Source organism: Lepisosteus oculatus, chromosome 12 (assembly GCF_040954835.1).
Source record: "Lepisosteus oculatus isolate fLepOcu1 chromosome 12, fLepOcu1.hap2, whole genome shotgun sequence".
In the NCBI taxonomy this organism is placed as follows: Eukaryota; Metazoa; Chordata; class Actinopteri; order Semionotiformes; family Lepisosteidae; genus Lepisosteus; species Lepisosteus oculatus.
Genome location: NC_090707.1, coordinates 35,656,046 through 35,672,794, shown reverse-complemented (window position 1 = coordinate 35,672,794; position 16,749 = coordinate 35,656,046). Strand labels below are relative to the sequence as shown.

At 37.7% G+C, this 16,749-nt stretch overlaps 1 protein-coding gene across 2 annotated transcripts in view; it reads left to right on the top strand.

The window, feature by feature from the left end:
* LOC107078852 (uncharacterized) overlaps positions 1–11,556 on the top strand; it is a 29,042-nt gene extending 17,486 nt beyond the window's left edge. For both annotated transcript variants that reach the window (XM_015359502.2, XM_015359501.2), the window contains exons 6-7: positions 4,327–4,566; positions 6,691–11,556. In XM_015359502.2, the coding sequence (XP_015214988.1) occupies positions 4,327–4,566; positions 6,691–6,879 (429 nt within the window). In that variant the 3' untranslated portion in view covers positions 6,880–11,556. The remainder of the gene's footprint in view (positions 1–4,326; positions 4,567–6,690) is intronic.
* The last annotated feature ends 5,193 nt before the right edge of the window (positions 11,557–16,749 follow it).

Sequence of the window (16,749 nt, the reverse complement as noted above, 5' to 3'; positions counted from 1 at the left end):
ATAGGTTCTTATGTTAGTACTATGAGCTACATTAAATAAGAAAGTTACATTTAGATCCCAGAGGTGCTAAATAAAGTGTTTACTGTTAACTTTTGTTTCTATTGAGTCCAGGCGATCTTGAGAGATCTAGATATTTGATTAATTTAGGAGTTAAGTATTTTTTCCTTCCAAGTCTTAGTTAGCCTTAAGGCCTTGAATGCTGTACCTTGAATAAAAGCGATCCTTAAAGTCCACATTTGCAAAAGACCATAATGAAAATCAGACCGTCCATCATTAATTGCTTTCACTTCAGTTTTGGAAATTAATTAGATACAAAGTGAGACTCTGAGCTACTGTGGATAAAAAAAGCATGCAGGAAAGATGGTTTGTATGTAGAAACAAAAATAAGAAAAATGATGCTTTCTTGTATTACATGGTCACCTAAACTCTTTGGCTGACAAAAGGCTTTATGGCACAAAGGTTATAACCCCATACTGTATATAGACTTCTGAACTGACTCATCTTTCCATTAGCCCTGTTATCATGAATCAATCAGCACTTGAAGGAGAAGCACACTGTTGTTGTGGATATAAAATGGAAGAAAGAGCCCTATATTCCCTGTGGGAATCTATAAAGAGGCACATTGCTAAGAGACAGCAGGGCCTTCACATCCCGTTGCAACCTGATTATAAAGACAGGTTAGGAAGCTGAGACACTTGATTTATTTCAGTGTCAGCACCCTGGATTATAGGGATTAGAGGACAACAAAAGAAAAAAAGAAATACACCTACCTAAGCCTGCAATTTAATTAGAGACCTACCAGTCCCCCACCATATCTTAAAACTTAAAAAGCCCTCTGAAACCCAAAGTACACATTGAATCGACACCTTCTCCCACTACTAAAGTCCTACCTTTGTTGGTGAAATTCAGTACAAAGAGATGATCTTTAATTATATTGCTGCTTGCTTTTATTGTGCCATTTTTACCTCTAATTCCTACCTTTCTAAAGGTACACCACCAGTGGCATTGAAGGATTGAATCCATTTTAACTAATCATGTCCATATGTCCACCTTGTTGTAAAGCTGTGGAGAAATAATAACAAAAATATGAAAGGCTGCAACAAATCGATTGAAATGATAGAGCTATCAGGAGTAAACAGTAAACAGGTAAGGACTGCTGGACCTACTAAAGATGACAAAACTTCACATCTCATCTCCAATCCATTTAGGTTTTGATTAGGGCAATTGGATAAGCAGAAGTGCAGAACAGTGGTTAGGGCTCTTAGAGTCAAATGGAAGGGTTCAGATTCTGTATAAGATGCTGCTGTTGTACACTTGAGTATTGTACATCCCTTAACTTGCTCAACTGCCTTGTAGTGTGAACTTTCTAGATTGTCATTAACAATGAGATTTATTCTCAGTGGACTCATTTCATAAAACAGAACATTAAGATAAAAAAAAAGATCCTCCTAGAATATCTCCCCAGAATTCAAAATCGGTCTTTGAAAATTCAAAGTCTCTGTGCTATATAAAAAATGCACTGTAACAATAATACGATCAGCATGGTGCTGATAATAAAATATCTTTTAGCTTTGCTAGCACCTGGCTTGGGTTATTTTTTAGTGTAAAGATTTATTCGAAAGATAAAGTAAAAAAACATACAATTAGTTTTAAGCTTCAAAAGTGCATTCCATACTGAAGACTGTTTTAAAGATTAAACTGATATTTGTAATTATATACTTTTTTTAGTGTTTGATTGCATTAACAAACCCTGCATTTTGGTCTGAATACCCTGTGTTATCAATTATATCCCTTTAAGTAAGAAAAAGTAATAATGAGTAAATCCAAATATCAGTTAATATATAAAACTACAGCTAAACTATAGTTACAACAGATACAAGTAAGTAGCTTTCTGAAAAGATAATAAACTCACCTCAAAGTAGTACATAGAGGTATAAACCATAAATGTTGGATGACAGTACAAAAAACAAGAATTAGGGTTAAACACAAGTTAAAGAAAACAAAACTGAAAGGAATAGTTGAAAATCCTACCCAAGCAATGTAAATAGCATTACAAAGAAAATGTGTATTAATGTTACTTTTAGAATTTAAGAATTTAAGAACAAGCTAGTAATAATAATAATAATAATAATAATAATAATAATAATAATAATAATAATCAACTTTATTTTATATAGCACCTTTAAAAGTGACTTCTCAAAGCGCCTAACAGGATGACAATAACAATAAATAAGAAGACTACAACAATAAATAAGAAGATTTCGCAAGTTAGGACACAATTATAATTACAGCAATACAACAATAACAATAGAGGAGACCGTGGAAGGTGGTATTAAGAAGAGCAGAGGGGTGAAGAATGGAACCAGTTAAGTAAAGGCTTTTCTGAAGAAGAAGGTTTTGAGTCTGGATTTGAAGGAGTTTAGAGAAGGTGACTCTCTGATATCCTTGGGCAAAGAGTTCCAGAGCTTGGGGGCATAGCAGGAGAAGGCCCTGTCGCCCATACAATGTAGATGGGCTTGGGGGACAGTAAGGAGGGCAGAATTTGAAGAGCGGAGGTTGCGAGGTGGGGAGTAGGGTGATAAAGGTTCAGACAGGTATTGAGGTGCCAAGCCATGTAAAGCCTTATAGGTGAGCATGAGGATTTTAAAGTCTACGCGGAATTTGACCGGAAGCCAGTGCAAGGACTCCAGGATAGGAGTAATGTGAACACTTGCACTAGACCTGGTCAGGATTCTGGCTGCTGAATTTTGGACATACTGCAGCTTGTTCAGAGTAGATTTAGATACCCCAGGGAGTAGAGCATTGCCGTAGTCAATTCGAGAGAATACAAATATGTTGATCAGCTTTTCAGCCACAGTTAATGATAGCATAGGGCGTAGTCTTGCGATATTTCTAAGGTGAAAAAAAGATGTTTTGACAGGATGCTGTACATGTGGGTCGAATGTTAAGCCAGAATCGAATATAACCCCAAGGTTTTTCAATTTTGATTGAAGCTCAAGTACAGACCCATCTACAGACAGGGTTACAGGACTGGCTTTACGAAGTTGATGGGGGGTACCAATAAGCATGACTTCAGTCTTGTCACAGTTAAGATGAAGGAAGTTTTGAGTCATCCAAATTTTTATGTCAGAGATGCAATTAGCCAGAATAGAGACAGCCACATCAGTGTCGGGTTTGGTATGGATGTATATTTGAGTATCGTCAGCGTAAAAATGAAAGCTGAGGCCATGTCATTTCTTAGCTGCATAGTGTTGTGAGTACTAAGAGATACTAAACCAGATATTTTCTAAAACATTTTAGAACACCAAACCATGTTTTATGTAGTGTGCAAATAGAAGCAGAAATAACATGCGGGAAATGTAAAAGTAAATATATGAGAGGTAACCAGTGTTACAGTGTAAGACCAGAATTTGTAGATATTTTCTGTTAATGTTTAAATATAGCTGTGCTGAATAAGTAATCCCTGCTAGCAAACCATGATCTGTTAGCAAAACAGATTGTATCCCTCTTCTTATTGTATTCTTTTTGTATGAATTCTATTAAAGTGCAGTTTTCCACAAAATACTTTATATAAAATAAAACTTAACTGATTGGCCAATCAGATGATGGGCTAAGTGATACAGTATATCTCTGTTAAAAAACCCCGCCTATTAGCTTTATAGAAAATCCTCAAATTACTCAGAAGTCTTAAATCAAATACCTAGGACAGTCTGCAAGCCTGCAGCATCAAAACCCAGCAAATCGGTCAACAAGATACAGCTTGAAGGATCTTAAGAGTATAATTAAGGGAATGTTTTAACACATGAAACAGCGCAGCATTGAAATAAACTCTTAAACTGCAAGCAGCCAACTAAGAGTCTTCAGAACTGATGTCACATCAAATATGGCACAGCCCCCTCTCGTTTGTAACCTTTCCTATGCTCTTAAGTTTAAGCTTCTGATAAGGTAAATCAGTTAGGCTATAGCTAAGAAAAGAAAAGAAATCCCAGGTAATAAGTACTGATCAATGACCACACCCCCTTCTTTGCTTTCCAAATGGACATTTGGATCAACAAGCTTCTTGTAGCATGCGGGCATTGATTCTCAAAAAAAGCTCCAATCCTAGCACCTCTTATCTGGTGTATTTAACTGACAGGCAGGTTAATGCCTCAACTCTCAAAATGTCGGTTTGTGGGAAAATGAACTTTAAAAGACACAAAATGAACTTAAAATGAGACTGCTTGGCATTGCTTTGTCGTCGTGCCCAGGCCATGGTAAGGGATGTTCTCTCTCGTGTGTGACGGGCTCGGTACCTTATGTGGCATGCCGTTTTGTTTCTGTCTTCAGGCGGACCCCAAAGAGAGATACTCCGTGAATGAGCTTCTGTCGGACCTCGAGAGCTGCCAGGCACGCCGTGTCCTGCTGTTCGTGGAGCAGAGCTACAGCACCACCCTGGCCAGGAAGCTGCGCAGCTCTGGGAAGCATAGTAATGTGGCCCTGCTCAGCGGAGCACCCTGGGGAGGCACCTTCTCTCAGTTCTGGGGTGCCCTGCACCCGGGGCAGTGTCTCGTTGACCACTTGCGCAAGGTGAGGCTGTGACCGAGAATGAACGGAAGCAAACACACACCCACACACAGTTACTGTACATGCGTACATATACAGTGCATATACAGCCATATAGAGTGGCCTATTCCATGTAAAATAGATTTTGTAACTGTAAACAAAAGCTGTCACACCTGAAAATAGTAGCTTGGGAATTGTCTGCCAAAGACCTAAATAGGCTGAGTGGCCCCATTTCACGAAACCATTCTATCGCCAGACATTTAAAAAACATCCGAGTTGGTAGCTGCGTCGGCGTGCATAGGCCACAAAGGAACAGATAAAGGTTCATTCCATGTTGAAAAATAAAAAAAAGAAGCAACACAGGTGCTGGGTGAGTACCAAATGTCAGAGGGAATCGGGAGCAGTCTTCATCTGGTACTGTGGGCAAGGTGTTGTGTACATGCTGTGTGCAAGGTTAAAAACAATGAGCTGGTGTGCACAGGTTTTACAGGAAGAGGAAGAATTGCCACAGACAAATTGCATTCCTCTCAGGACAGCTGAAATGATCAGATCCCCTGGCACCATATGGGCGTAAAGGACTGTATTGTCTGATGTACTTAAAATAGGTGAACCCAGGGAGTAAGTGCATGTGCCACCACAGATGTTACCATGAGAGTGAAAGCTTCATGTAGAACCTAGTAGTAAGATGAAATCATCCCACATAGCTTAGAAATATTATTGAGGGGTGCCGAGACAATTTCCAGTGTTTGTTATGATTTGTAAAGGCCCATTTGATTGCTATAAAACCTATGACCTTCTGTGCAGTGTGAACGGAAGGGTTATCGTAGACCTGGTGTAGATGCAAGTGGAACATTTGAATAGGATCATATTGACAAATGAGTGACAAAAACTACGCACTGTAGAACATCCCATAGATAGTTCCATTCTGTGTAATAGTTAGTTGATCAAGAGTTTGATCCAATGTATGGAAGAGGTGTCATTTATTAATTGGAAGCAATTGGACTTCAAAAACTGTCTGATCGTGACGCATAAGACAACACATGTACATTTCCATCCACAAAAAACCTTTAATAGCTTTATGTCTGCGTTTAAGAGTGACATCGGTCACTGGAGCTAATAGGTCTTTGCCTTTTAAAAGAGGAGGCAAAATTAGAGCTGAGTTGTGATCTTTATGATAAGAGACAGCTTTGAATGAAAAATTTAAAGTTTAGTATTAAGAGGCTCACTTGATTCTGCATCAATAGCAATGTCTCAAATTGAATGCTATCTAAGCCAGGAGATTTCCACTTTTACATATACTCAGCAGCTGTCTTTAACTCTAGTTGAATTATAGGGGCACCTAAAGTTCAGCCTGATCTGGATAAATATAAATGGATTTAGGAGTTTCTAGATTGTGAAAAGGTCTTTACCACTTTCAGCATTGTGGAGATGTGAAGCAGAGTCTCAGAGAACTTTATTAGCTGTTAAGAGCTAGAGAGTGCAGCATTAGTATTGTCCTTGCTAGCCTCAAAAGAAGCTGCTCAGTTTGTTTTAGTCTTAGAGTATTAGGAACTTTGCTCTAATGCTGGTGAGGGTTTCAGATTGACTGCATAATTGACCGAGTGACTACATAATTCTACTCTCCCAGAAGTTACATTTTTGTCTTGTTTTTAATTGTAGAATTCTAGTTTCTGGATGTCCTCTAACTGCATTTTTGTTCTGCTCAAACACAATACCAGTACAAAAACCCCTCATAAAGCATTTGGCACTCTTTAATGCAAAATGGAAGGTGGTTTTGAAGACTACAGTTAATCTGTTTGAAGCCCTGGGAGAAATGTTTTAATTAGACCTCATCTGGAAGTATGAAGGAATTAAAATGCCAGCGTTTGTGATTCCTCGAAGCCTGCCAGTTGAGAACAGAAAAAGAGGCATGATTAGACATAAGGGTTGGTGATTTATTTGTGGAAAATATTAGCAATGTAGCATCCAGCAAAGATGAAGAAACCAAACTATAGTCAGTATAAGAGTATATTTTGTGACTACATGAAAATATTTATCAGTCACCTCTCTCGCTAAGCTCTGGGGACATTTAGAAGCAGAGCAATGAGACAGAGACTCTCTTCCGCACTTGAAGGTCTTGACTAGAGTCTTTTCTTCCATTCTTGACAGGTACCTTCCACGCCACGAATGCCAGAGACTGATCTTGGGCTTCTTAACGTCACACTGTCCGGAGCCCCCTGCAATGCCACCCCTCCCTTGACAGAAGCTGAAATGCGCAAGGAGTACATGGGCTGTCAGAACCTGCCTACTGCACTATGGTACCAGCACCTACACAGACAGGGGGACAAGCAGGACTGAGAGATCCAAAGGGGCACACACACCCACACACACTCCCTGGCATGGAAAATCGCAACCCCCACACCCTTCAGCACCCTCCTCAATTCGGAATGCGACGAAGTTCCACACCTCTAGACCAGCATGGATGTGTTTTTTGTTGGCTTTGCTTATGTGTGTTTTATGTAGGCGCTGAACCAAGACGGTGGGGGGGGGGGGGGTCTGTCCTTAAAATCTGCTTCTGGCAAGATGGAGAGTCATCCACATGCCAGGTTATCTGTTTTTCTAATCCAGTTATAACTTTGCAGTACTGAGAAATAAACAACTGTATGGGAGGATTACATGGAGTTTTGCTTATACACAGTGTAAGCACTTATCTGGCACACAGCGGGAATTGGATTGCAAGAGAGAGAAAGAAAAAAAAACTTAATTAGGATTTGTTTGTAAAGGAGTTGCTTCTCGTCCTCATGTTGAACTCCATGTCTTATATGGTTATTCCTTCTGGAAGGAACATCTTGCTTGACAGCATGGCTGAAATGACAGTTTATCTACAGGGAGTAGTTTGGAAAAGCGCTGTGCAATGGGCAGTAAGTTCATATGCAGGACAGCTCAGCCTTGTGAGGAAGCTACCCACGGTTCAGGGCAGTAGAGCATGAAGAACTGTTGGGTTTGAAAGGAGTCTTGATTCACGTTTAGTAATCTGTGTTGGAGTACGATTAAAGTGGGCTCACTGGTCAAAATAATTAGGAAACTGCCTGAAGTAACATGTCCTGCCTTTGTAAGCAGCAAGAAGCAATCTGGACAGGAGGTGGCATGTGTTCTACAGGGTTTCCAAATAATAACCTTCAGTTGATCCTGTGATGTAGGATTAATGGCATGTGTAATTGAATTGAGTCCTCCAATATTCAGTAGGAGGGAGATCCAGAGATTTGTCTGGCAAGAGAAGCTTCTCACATGCTCTGCTTGCCACAAATTGCCTGCCACTAAAAAAAAGAGGGGCGTTCTAATACTTTATCCAGTGAACATATTCCATCACAAACCCTTGATGTACTTTGTGAGATGAGAATGATTAGATTAGATTAGTTTCTTATGCAGTGTGGCATTTTGGCTTCCAAACACAACTGAACAGAATTGAAAGAAAACGAATTGGCTTGTTTTAGCATTTGTCACTTGTGGTATCAACTGGAAGTCATTTTAAAAACAATGTAGTTTTAGAGTCAGATCTATTTCGGTCTTAAATCCGTCTATTTGTTTCTGGGTTAGGGAACCACCAAAAAGAAGCCACAGATGTCTCTTTAACCCAGGGTTCATTCCAATATGCATTAAAGGGGTGTTTAATTTCTCTGTCTGATTTGCACATGGGGCTGTAGGTCAGTTTTCAACTGAGCTATGCATTCATGGTCACTATATTAAAAGATGATATCATTTCATCTGCTCTTGGGGCAGATGCTCCTGGTCCAAAACACAGACACAGAATAATAGCATTCAAGGCTGATAAGGGTCAACAGCTTTCTTGGGCATTATAGCAAGCAAACCATAAACAGAACATAATACTTCCGAAGTATGGCAGACAAGGTAAAAGACTATATGAAGTAATACTTGAGTGAAAAATTGTGTCGTATCATCTTCTTCAGGTCTCTACCAACAGAGACACCTTTGTTCTTATTGTTGTCTGAGCTTGCTACTCAGCCTGGGGCATTGCCCTTTGATATTCCACTCCTATATAAGCTGTACTAGGGTTGATTTGTGTTTACACTGTCATTGCGATGGGCCTCCAAGATGGCCTGAGCCACCTTTGGAAGTGGTCAAGATTTAAAATGGATTAGGGTCATCTGCTTGTTTTTATAGCACTCCCAAATTGGATAGGAGATGGTCTCAAAAGGCCCAGTGCAAACAGTGTAAAGTGAAGATAATTCCCTCTTGTATTAAAGCCTAGTTTTATCTTAAGCTAACATCTTTTTTTAAAAACTGCTTAATGAATCCCTGATACCTGAGCACACAGGGAGACTGTTTACTATTTTATACTCTTGTCAAGATTGATTTTCTTTTAATTTAGGTCCATTATGCAGAGCTTATCCAAGGAACAGCAACATCTTTGTTCCTGCCTATTTATTATTCTTTTTATTTTCATTTAATCCATTTCAGTTTTAAATTGATTTCAGAACATTTGTCAGAATGACAAAGATTTTCAGGGGTAAATCCAGCCAACGTTTAACCGACTTGAGTTTTCACTGTTCTTTGTGTGAATTCACAGAAACCCAGATGTGGCGCACATGAATTTGAAAAATGAAGTTCCAAAAATCCTTTTGCTAAAGCCTTTGCGTGTCAGCTAAGAACATTGATTTAAAAAGTGGTTGGGAATCGCCATCAATTGGTATAATCCTCAAAATGTACATCTACATATACATATATCCTACATACTGTACACAGTGTAAAGAAACACTGAGTGGCATCAAAGCACAACAAATGCTGTTGTTTAGCTTTCCAAAGAACATTGCTCTCGCTGTGTATGCCAACCAATGCCTTTGATATACATGCTTGTCCCTTAAATAACAAAAATGAATCCAAACAATACTGCAAATCCATAATAAATGAAAGTTAACATTTTTAAAACATACATGACAGGTGGTTCATTAACCACATTTGTATGAAAACACACTTAAGGCACTTAGAGATCAGCATTATTATTTAAATAAGCCTACCAAGTACTTAAAGAGAATCCAGGATCAGATGAACAAATGAGCCAGCCATATAATATATATATATAATGCAAATAACGATGCAAGCTGTTGTTGTTAATAGTGTGGCTATCATAGTAAATGTTAAGTGTTTTCCTTAGTTTCCTTGAAATTCCATTGTTCTCAATGAACACAAGATTATTACTATGTAAAAAAAGCATCATTTCTGACAAAAAAAAAGGTTTTCATGGTCTTCAAAATGTTCAGTGAAGGAGCCACCACTGCTATCGTGTCTTGGCACTGCTTCTTGTGCTAGCAGTCGGAAAGTGGTTTATGGAAAAAAAAGGAAAAATTAAAGCTTTCAAATTATTTTTTCGTAAACAGATAAAAATATGATTTCTGTCCCCGAATAAAATGTGTTTGTCACTTTCCATTTTATTTTTGTCTCAGCACCATCATTTGTAATTGTGAAATTTGGCAGTATTGCCCGAGCATGGATGTTATCAAAATGTATTGTAGTCATTACTGTGGCTCTCTCAACACTATTGAAATAAGATTACTTATTATTGTACCTATGTAGACACACATATCAAAAGGAGAGTGTTTTAATGTACCTCATATTTAATTTTGTCTCTTACAGTTGTTCTTTGAGAGAGTACACCTTACACCTTTATGATGCTATAATACTACAATAAAAAGTGAACTCAGCATCTGAAAGGGCTTTTCACAGTACACACAAATCAAAATAAGCAACACATCAATATTTGCTTATTATACACGTAATAGGTTTGTGTGAACATATCCTTCACACAAAAAGATTATCATGAACAGCAGTCACAATCAACAACACTTCACATCATTGCTCTTATCCCTTCTAAGGACAAATCTGGCTTTATGTGAAATGCGGTAACAGAAATATGTGCCTTTTCTGAGATGGTGACCAGTGTCTCTATGTTTAGTCCAAAAATGTTTTGAGAGGTTTTTGCTACTACACAGTAAATTGAAAGAACGGTTTGTAACTGCTCCATCAAGATTCCTGTCAATGTGATTAGCTTTATTATTTAGATTCTCTTGCCAGCTGTTATTGTGAAATGTTTTTCCTGTTGTGCAGAATACTTACATGGTCACTAATTGTCCACTCCTATTTGGAAAGCCGAATGTTATCAGTTCTACCTTTTATTCTATTGTGTAAACTCCTTATTTGGAATATGAAAGGTAATATTCTAACTTGGAATGATTGGAATACTGTGAGTGGGATATTCCTCTAGTTTTTGGGATACTTTAATTTGCTCCAGAGACATAAAACCATAGCACTTTGTCTCAAAAAGCACTGCTACTTTTTGGTCCAATAATGAAATCATGATTTTGAAAGAACAGGAGATTGTAAAATGTTTTTAAGGAAAACAACAGAGGATTTTCAAAGGGATACGCATTTGGGGCTTGAGTGAATTATAGACCACATCTGTGAAAGTAAAAATGACAACCAAATAGGAAAAGCAGAAAACAAAATGCTGTCACTTCTTAAATATAAGAACACCAGCACTCTACAAAAACACACAGGTAAACCACAAACACACTTTCATTCTGTTTTGCAGTGGGAAACAGACTATGTATGCTTGGTAGCTTAAAGGGAATATTCTGTTTACCATGTAAATGCAGAAAATGAGAGATTCTGATGCATGTAAACTGACCATTTCACATACATTCTAATTTCTAATATTTCAAGTATTCTGAATACCTGTGCCGTGTAAATTCAGCAATGGTGTCACATTTGGCAAGTTGTAAACTTATGTCCTATGAGTTAAAACCAATAAAAAAGAAGTAGTGTGTATATTACAGGGTTCAGGACATTTTGTAAGTTATTTTCTGTATATATCTAAGTGTTTGTTGTATAAGGTGGTAGTTGTCCCGTTTAATGTTTTGTGACAGATGTGTTGAAATTAAACTTCTCTGTTGTGTATTTTAAACCACAGAGGGTATATGCTGCTGTATATAGTTGTAATAAATTAACTTTTGTACATAGTGAAGATTTGTCTTTGTTCTTACAGAATGAAATATTGGTAATAGTAAATCTTGTCTACTCCTGCATACCTACATACAGTATAAGTGCTTAATTGTCTACTCTATAGCTGCATCTTTCCTCCTTAGTATGCATCCCTGTCTGTTCAATATAATATCTAAGCAGCAGGGTGAAATGTCTAGTTCATAACAACCATCATGACTAGTGCCTTTAAAATTCACCCATCAACAAAATTAACAGCAAAATGCCACTGGTTCCTACACCATCTCTGTGAAACATTATCTAAGCTGTCTTTAGAACTTTCAGACTGGCACAGCAATCTTTCCGTGCTCAATCAAACAATGACAGTTGCAGCTATTAAACCACTTGTGTGCTGGTCATCTGTAATTTATCTTACATATCAAATCTGAAATCAATTCATTTTAAGCACACTCACAACAAGTAAGGATTCTCCATCTGTGCTATGGGATTGTCATTTGTTTCTCTTCTTCAACCTCACTCAAAGCACTATATTTCAGAAGAGCACAGCCCAAACTTCTTTCTCTAGAAACGCTACTCAAAATGTATTGGTTTCCTTCGTATCCCTCTCATTTGCTCTATCTGAAAACCGGATCCTTGCGCAAATTCTCTTTCGTTTCCGTGAACTGTAGTTTCCATTCCCTCTGTCCTAAACAGACATTTGAAAGACCTGTCAATCTCCTCAACAAGACAGGTATTGCTAATAAGGCTCACTAATTCAATCAACGCCTCTTTTATGAATTAATTAGGGTGTGTCCAAACTACAGAAATAGAGCTTAAATTGAAGGTTCAGGAGAAGGTCAAACTCCAGTCTCACCCATTTCTGCCTACATAAATTACATATAAAGAAAGATGTTTCTCGCTTAATCAATTGCATGTTTCATTTCACATCCCTCTATCACACCCATCTTCACCCCTGCAGCAGGTCTCTGGCTTATCCCTCATGAAATAGAGGGGAGAGTTGTGACAACCCTGTCTTTTCAGACAAGCTTGACAATCTCTTCTGCCAGGTGAGCATCACCAGTAAGAATCACTAATTCGCATAATGCCAATAAGGTGTGTGAAAACGACTAAAGTACGAATCTTGTATGTTTAGGTTCACTTATTTACGATGTATTCGTGCCACACAAGAATTCTAAATAACCTGAACATATGATGATTTTTACATATGGCCTTTATAATTTCGGGTTCTGTCGCTGAAGATTAGAAAACGGGAATGAACTCCGATGAGCCGAGGGGTCTGCTCCATGTCATGGTTAATCTCTTTTTATTATGTGATAGATGCTGATGGAGCCTTAAATAGCTTTCCTAACAGTTTCTGCATCACTGCATTAATTGCAGCAAAAAGGCTCGTGTCTCCTCTTCAGATGATGTTCCACCTGACCTTCTGTGCTGAGGGACGCTCTTTCTTAGAAAGAAGGAAGTTATACCAGTGCTGTTGTAAAATTGATAAAGCTACAGTCTAGACTTTCTCCACCAGCTCTGCTCATGCCTAGAAGCTGAGAAAAATCTGTGGCGTAGGTAGCAGTTTTTATGGAACTGTCTGCCACAGGCGGCAAAAAAATGCTTGAAGATGCATTAAAAACTGTTAAGTTAATAATAACAAAATCCACATATTTCTCATGTGAAAAACGTTTTTCATTGTGTTACAGTTCAATCAAAATCTTTTGGGGTACGGGTTAGTTGGGCTCTATAAAACAGCTAGGAATATTTTACGAAATTCAGTAGTACTTTTGTCCAATGTTTATTTTTATTTACCTGATCTATAAGTAGCCCAGTTTTGGCCTAAATTCAATTATTTCTGCCAGAATTCGTGTTATGATACCTAATGCTGTTCTGCCCATTTAGGTTGTCATATGATACATATTTCTAATTTAAAAAAAAATTCTAACTCAATTGACTTTAGTACTTTCAGAGAACAGTATTCTTCACAATAATTCCCAGGAGCGAATGTACTTTGGTTTTACATATCCTCGATGAAATGGTGGAGTGGAACTGAGAGTCAAGATTAATTTGTTCAGCTAGGCAGTGTGTTGAGATTCCTCGCTTGCAATGAAACAGTAAAAAACATCACAAACAGAACTTTAATTCATGTTTTTTCTCAACTTGTAGCGCCAAATTGAAATGAGCCTATTTTATGATAAAGTAATACAAAACTGTTGCAGAGTGATGTGGAGAAAAACCGATTTGATAAGTTAATAATATTGAATAAAATTGCGTTTAACATAGTGGAAAAACAATTCCTTATAGTACCCTGAAGACAATGAGAAATCTGCAGGTTTCCTTCATATCTGTGTTTTCTACCTATATTGTGGCTGGTTTCAATACTGTTAAGAGAATGTTACATTTAGAGACACGTTTTAATGATCAAAGCTGAACAGCTTTCAATCTTTTCCCATTGAAGCATTTGTGACTTTTTTTGTAGGGAAGTCGAAGTTCATCTCCGAGAGAAAGATAAGTCTGCATTTGTGTATGAACCTCTCTCATAGTTTATCAGTTTCTCTGCTAAAAACTGTTTTAGAGTATCAATGGTCTCCTCTATGTTTTTATTTTGAGTCCAGCACTGCCCCAAGGATAACTGAAGATAAAGGCATTGCAGTATCAGAGCATAGGCATGAGCATATCACAAAATGTGAAGGACACCTCTTTAACTTTCTTTATGCCTAAGCAAGTTAAAAATGTAATGAACTAAAGTAATAGGCAATTCAGTTTATTAGTTATGAACAGTGTTGAAGAAAGGTACTTTTAAATAGTTATTGATTACAGTTACAAATCGAAAGGGATTCTTTGTAATGTATTTGAGCCATATGATATATAAATGATAAAAAAAATAATTTTAGTAACTATACAGACACTGTATAGATCACTGTAACTGATGACCTTATACAGTGTAACATTATAAAAGTAGTATGTAGCTGTAATGGATTACTTAAAAGATCCATCCATGAATTTGGGGTTTTTATTGATTAGCATCTAATCAACATAATTTCTTACCAGAACATCTTTGAATAAGAAAGGACTTTTCAGATATTACTGAGAAATTTAGAAGAAGATTGTGCTAAGCTGCCTATTGGAATCTGCTTATCTATGCAAAATGTGAGCAATTAGAAATTGAACTTATTTAATTGTCCATTGCCTTTTAAAACTAAGGACACAGCTGCAATGCATGAAGACTTAAAAAATAAAATATTTCTTTCAGAAAATTAGAGCATTTCACAAACTCCCCCCCCCCCCAGACACACTTTCTCCTTACAAGATAAAAAAGATTCACCTCTTACTCTGTGATACATTTATAATAGAGATACTTAAAGTTATAATAGACAGTCAATGCCACTCTAAATAGTAGAGCTACCAAACCTCTAGCTGGGCTGAAAAACTAAAATATTAGTATTTATATTAAACAATATAATATGTTTGTGTCCCAGTGTTTTGTTCACAGCAAAGGGCTTAATGTTGAAAAGGACGAAGGCCAGTAATAGCAGTGAGCATTGCTGATTAAAACTAAGGGAGGAAAACAGACAAAACGACCTCTTTTCAGGAGGACAGTCTTTTGCAGAGACAGATGAGACAGATTTGCCACGTGTTGGGCTATATAGAATCGGTACTTGAAAGTACCATGAGACAGAGGCTCAAGCATGGGACCCCACTGTATATGCTACACTAGGGAATTAGAGTGTTCTTGTGTATTGATAACAGTGAAATGATAACTACCTAACACAGCGGAGGTAATTTAAGACACTGTCATCTAGGTGCCTTAACACTGATTTCTTTGTTTTCAAGTCTAATTAAGACATGAAAACAAATTGACTCTAATAAACAGCCTTCTGTTGCCATAGGATCACCATGTATGGGCTGTTTAGAGAATTTAAATGTACTTTTCATGGCCTATTTTGGAGATTTCATGGTGTACCAACAATATCGCAAAATGTAGGAGCTACTGCATGTAAATGATGATAAAATCCAACCAAAACTGGGAAGGGACAAAATTTAAAAATATAAAGCAAAACCCTTGCCTGTTAAAATCTTACTACTTAAGAAGCAAAACAAGAAAGATGGAGCACAGAATCCCTGGAGTGTACAGTAAGTGCCTTTTTTAATTTGCTTTGTGCTATTTTGCATAAACACTAATTAAATTAAACACAAACAAGAAATTATATTCAGGAAAAACGACGCATGGCTACCTCATGAATGGACACCCAGTCATCACGTTTTTATCCCAGGATTTTGGCAATCCAGCTTCCTTGCTTTTGTCATGTCTCAATAAAGATTTGTGCCGATCAAAATCCCGATTATTTCCAGTGGCCAGGGAATTGTGAGGCAAGGAGCGAGCAAAAACTTGCAAAAGCTAAATCTCTTTAATCTGTTGTTCTTACCAAGCTTTATGCTGCACGTATTTCTCTGCATCAGCCCTTTCATGTTCCTGAAAACGCTTCTACTTCTTAAGTAGAAATCAGCTGCCAGACATCCTGAATCCTCTTAATGGATGCATTCATTTTAGTCTATCTGTTTCTTCCACAAATAACTTGGATTCTCTGCACTGATCCAAAGCTGCTCCTTAAGATGAGTTGCACTTTGTGGACACTGGAAAAAAAAGGGCAGGTAATGGTAAAATATCAATTTGTATTATTGTTGGTTTGCTTGATGGGTGCCATTATCTGTATGATTATATACGCAGGTTGCAAAAATAATACAGCAGTGCGATTATGAGTATATTGAAAATACTAGAGGTAGGATCGGGAAAAACTGCAGACAATCTTAACCATTGGATTGCAAGCCCACTGAAACTCAACAGATAACTCTTAAGTGGGCATGGGAATACAGTGTGTTATTGTACGATCCTGATGTCCACTGGTAGCTGGTTAAGCATGACGTTGTGAGCTTGGATGAGCACTGGCCTCCAGAAGCTGGAAACCACAACCAAAGAGAGTTTCAATAACAATATCAGTGCTACGTTTTCATTTTGACGCTCATGTAGATTGATTACATCACCCAATGCACGGTTTCCTCTTTTTATTGCTGGGTTTTCCTCAATAGCTACGTGAATACGTATCACTTTTTATTTCCCAGCTCGTCGCAAACTGACTCGAAGACCCTGTTCTGTTTACCAACTCGACCAGATGAGGCCCTGAATTCCAAGTCTAATGCTCTTCATTTTACAAAATAGAGGAGAAAAATACA